At 38.6% G+C, this 4,552-nt stretch overlaps 1 protein-coding gene across 7 annotated transcripts in view; it reads right to left on the reverse strand.

Moving 5' to 3' along the window:
• The window catches only part of rgs12b (regulator of G protein signaling 12b), a 46,787-nt gene that overhangs the window by 33,807 nt on the left and 8,428 nt on the right, over positions 1–4,552 (reverse strand). For all 7 annotated transcript variants that reach the window (XM_034886183.1, XM_034886175.1, XM_034886147.1 and 4 more), the window contains exon 5: positions 1,901–2,020. In XM_034886183.1, the coding sequence (XP_034742074.1) occupies positions 1,901–2,020 (120 nt within the window). The remainder of the gene's footprint in view (positions 1–1,900; positions 2,021–4,552) is intronic.

Here is a 4,552-nt window from a genome sequence, read left to right on the forward strand (position 1 = left end):
TGTTTGTGCGGGATTGACTAAGGTTGCAATTTGTTTCTGTGTGTGCGTGTGTGTGCGTGTGTGTGTGTGTGTGTGTGTGTGTGTGTGTGTGTGTGTGTGCGTGTCTATATACTCCATGCTTCTGTGTTAAGGCCTCACTAACGAGTGGAATTGTTGCTCATCAAAGCTCATTAGAATTGCAGGCTAACACTTGTCGAACCTCATAACCCCCACCACTATCCCTACACACACACACACACACACACACACACACACACACACGCACGCCAATCTCTCTCTCTCTCTCTCATCGGCCCCCTCATAACACAAAGCCCTCTCTGTTTGTGGACATTACCGCATAAGCAGCAAGAGAAAAAGGCTCAACAGCCGAGACAAGAATGACGAGAAATAGGTAGAATAGAGGGGGGGGTGGAGAGAAAAGAAGACAGAGACCCTGCCATGGAATGGTCTGGCAATAACACAGAGAAAAAAAATTGACCCCCATATGAAGCACACATAGTGATGGAAAATTAAAATGTCTGCAAAGATGCATTGAAGCTTCTGATGTCGCCACCTGATGAATCATTTTAGTTGTTTGTCATGATTAAACACAAATGAATATAATTGTATGAAATATACTTCATATAATTTGTTCTGTAGGGTGAGTTAACATTTGGACTGACAGTACAACATGGACATTAGCACAGCCAAGTACAAAGTGTCATCTCTTTCTAAAAACATTGTAAAATAGAAGGTACAAATAGTTTGAGATGAAGCTAAACAAAAATGAGAATTTGAAAGGCGCAAAGTAATCTGCAAATGGATTTTCTCTTCAAGGAATTTGACTCATTTAGAAGAATTTTTTCATAAAAACTTTACACAGCAGCTTTAACTGTAATTAAAATAGTTGTGGGAGCCATCTCCAGTTTGAATACAGCTAAGAATTTTTGAAGCATGTAATTCCCAGTTTTGCCCCATTTCTTCACATACTTCCTGTCTCTCTCTACTGTGCTAACCAATAAAGGAAAAATGCCAAAAAATGTATATGTGTAAAAAAATTCACTAGTGATGCAACAGTGTGGTATGTGCTTATCTGCTCTCATGGTGCTTCAGGAGCCACTAAACGGCGGAAACATTTAACTTCCTTCCGATCTCTATCTTAGGACAAAAACAGTTATGAATTGTGCTCACAGACAACAGGACTCTGCAAAAATAGCTGCTGGAAACCAAATTTCATGTGAATATAATCTTGTGCAAACCTAGGCCATGTCTCAAGGGCATTACATTGGTAGCCATAATAGCAGTCTATTGTATCATTCCTGCCTGAGTACTACAGCAGCCGCTGCTCTCTCTTTATACAATGTTGTACAGTCATACTAAATGGGTAACTTGTTATTGCAAAACCCATGGCTGTCAAATGACTTGATACCAGGTTATTTCTTACAGCTAAAAGAAGAGCATAATAAGTATAATTTGTGTCTACATGTCACAGTCTAGCCATACTTCCCCCAGTCAGCAGAATATACAATACTTCTACACCAATAATGTGTGGCTTAATATCAAAAGGTAACCTAAGTTAATGTTGAGAAACTTCCTGCGATCAAAGCTGAACTGCAGTGTTAATCTAAATCCATAAATACCAGTCTGTAAATGTATATTGCCTCTTTCTATATTCTGGATTTCTATCCATGACTGTGTGTATGTTGCCATGGTGACGTGAGAAGTGGGCTTGACTTGTCACATGAGGATGCATGATGCGCATGAGCTGCTATTATTAGAGATGGATTGTGCACCTGTGGCTCAAATGTGACTTTAACACAATGGTCAGACTCAGCTTGAGCACTGCACGAACACTCAGCATTTTGTTGGCAGATGTTCTGTAAGGTACTGTCTATGTGTGTGTGCATGCAAATGCTCCTACCTCCAGGTCATCCAAAGAACGTGCCAGGCTGAGACGTTTGGAGCGTCCAAAGGAGCGTCTGGCTGAGGAGCGCTGGGGGAGAGGAGGGAAGCCCATGGTCAGGCCGCGGAATCGACCACCCTGAGGAGAGAAAAAAATACACATGTTCACTTCATGTGCTATTTGAAAAAGAGTGCATACAGGTAGAGGTGGCAGTAGCCTAAATGTCAGAGAAGCATGTTGAGATGAGGTTTTTAGTTCTAATCCCTTAACCAGGAAACGAGGGTGGTTATAGAAAACTTCCAGGTGTGAATGTGTTGAACTGAATGAGTCTGAGTTTGAGATATCACGTCTTCTCTCACACTTTCTATCAGTCTTCACTGGCATTTAATCGCATGACAATAAACAAATAAATATAGGAATTAGAGACTGCCTGATATATTGGCCAATATTAGCTTAAGGCAGGTATATTGGTACCCGAGTATATGTTCCTTTTCATTTTTTTTTATTTATCTCAAACAATCAACAATGTTGCAAAAAATAAAAATATTTTAAACAAAAAAATAAAAAGCAACCAATCAGAAATTTACAAAGCAGGCAGAAGCAAATAGCTTATTTGGTCTTGCCCTTACTTCACAAAATCATACCATCACAAAGTAAATAGATATGCAAATACAGCATATAATCTTTCACATCTTACAATAAACAATAACTGACAACAATAAAACAATAACAGTACCGTTAAATTACAATTCCCTTCCTGTGTTTAGTTCTATTTTCTGTATTGGTCCAGTAATCAGTTCTTTAATCTATTTTTTAACTGAATGATATCACAGCGCTGTTTGATGTCATTGTTCAGTCCATTCCATAAGTTTGCCGATAAGTACGAAATATCAGCACAGAAATCTATGATTAAAAGCATCTCCACTGCATAATTTGTCCACTAGACAGTAGTCCCTTTCAGTAAATATGACTGGTCACAGATTTTACAATCAAGGACTCTTTAACAAAAAAATTGTTCATGTTATGTGTTTATGTAAAGAAATATATATCAGGTGGTGTGTCATTATCAAATATCAATATAGTATGGAACTCAAACATCCTATAATATGAAAAGGTTTTGAAAAGGTTTTAATACTAGTGAGTAGTAGGGCTGTGCGAAAGAACAGATTTGTTCATACGACAAATCTATCCATAAAAATTCTGTTTATAATAGCATTCATTTCTATATTTATTTACTACTTATCCATGTCCCGCACTTATGGAACCATTGTAGTTTTATCTTTGCACTATCCAAACCTAATGATCCTATCAAAACAGGTGTTGATAAATAGCATGTAAATAAACAGTGTGCCACTATTATCTACACCCTACCTACACCCTTCAACCGGTGCCTGCCTGTGTGTGTGTGTGTGTGTGTGTGTGTGTGTGTGTGTGTGTGTGTGTTAAACGAAAGCTTACATGAAGACTATTTAAGTTGGTGTTTCTTTCCACCTAAATGTTATATTCCACATGTTATGCACAGGCATGTACAGTCCTGGGATTTTTGCTTGCAGCCCCAGATAGTACTTTTGTCAACCCCTCAGACACACACACACACACACACACACACAAAGACACACAAACGGGACTGACATGATGACAACAACACTCAACATAGAGCTTTATCTGAGGAGGTAGTATGTTGTGCTCTTGAATTGGATTGCATTATATGGTTCAGGTGGTTTAATAACGGTGTTAACTTAAGCAGCTACAAGGATTTATTTTAACTAGTTATGAAACAGTCTCAATTTAATTATGATCCCTCTGTATGACCTACAAGAGCAAACAAGAACATCAGTGATGATTGGCTATTTCTTCATAATTTACTTATTGTTACTGACTCTCGTTGGGTCCAATTCAGACAGGAACAGGCTATGGTTACATTTTGTAAACACATCCTAAGCAAAGTTTCACAGTGAGTAGTACGTTAGCCAGTTAAAAGAAAGCATGAGGACATTCTTTTTGTATGAGAATTTAATTTCGACTTTCACACTTTTGTCCACAGAGGCCACCAACATTTCTGCAGATGCTTTGATGTACTTGAATTTATTATAACAATAATAACAACAATAATAATAATAATAGTAATAATATACAAAGAATATTCAAAATGGCACAGCAATTTCGTAACCCACGAACTGGAATGAAGTTAACTGGCCATCTGTTACACGGTGCCATAAACTGCTGCCTAAAATAAGCGCATGAGAAAATGAGTCATTGGGTCATCAATATTTATTGTCCAAAGCCATCTGACAATGATGTAACCACACTCAGTAGTGCTGTAAACTTAGGAGTTGCCTTCACAAGTCAACAATTAGCCTTTTAACAACTGTTTTCCTTTCACCTTTAGAGAACAACCGAAATATTCTGCTTCTTTCTCTTCTCTCAAAAAGGGCATACTGTGGAAGAGAGCGTATGTCAGTGGACCCAAGTTGACTAATGAGTAACTAATGCATGCTGACAGGCTCCAGAGGCCATACTGTGACACATGTTGAATCTGACTGGCTCATTAGAAGCAGGTCTCCTCAGCGTGTCATCAGGAGATGACCAGTGGTGTTGCCTAGAAACTAAGGCAACCCTGCTTGTGTGTGTGTGTGTGTGTGTGTGTGTGTGTGTGTGTGTGTGTGTGTG

This window comes from Etheostoma cragini, chromosome 2, assembly GCF_013103735.1.
Source record: "Etheostoma cragini isolate CJK2018 chromosome 2, CSU_Ecrag_1.0, whole genome shotgun sequence".
Classification (NCBI taxonomy): domain Eukaryota; kingdom Metazoa; phylum Chordata; class Actinopteri; order Perciformes; family Percidae; genus Etheostoma; species Etheostoma cragini.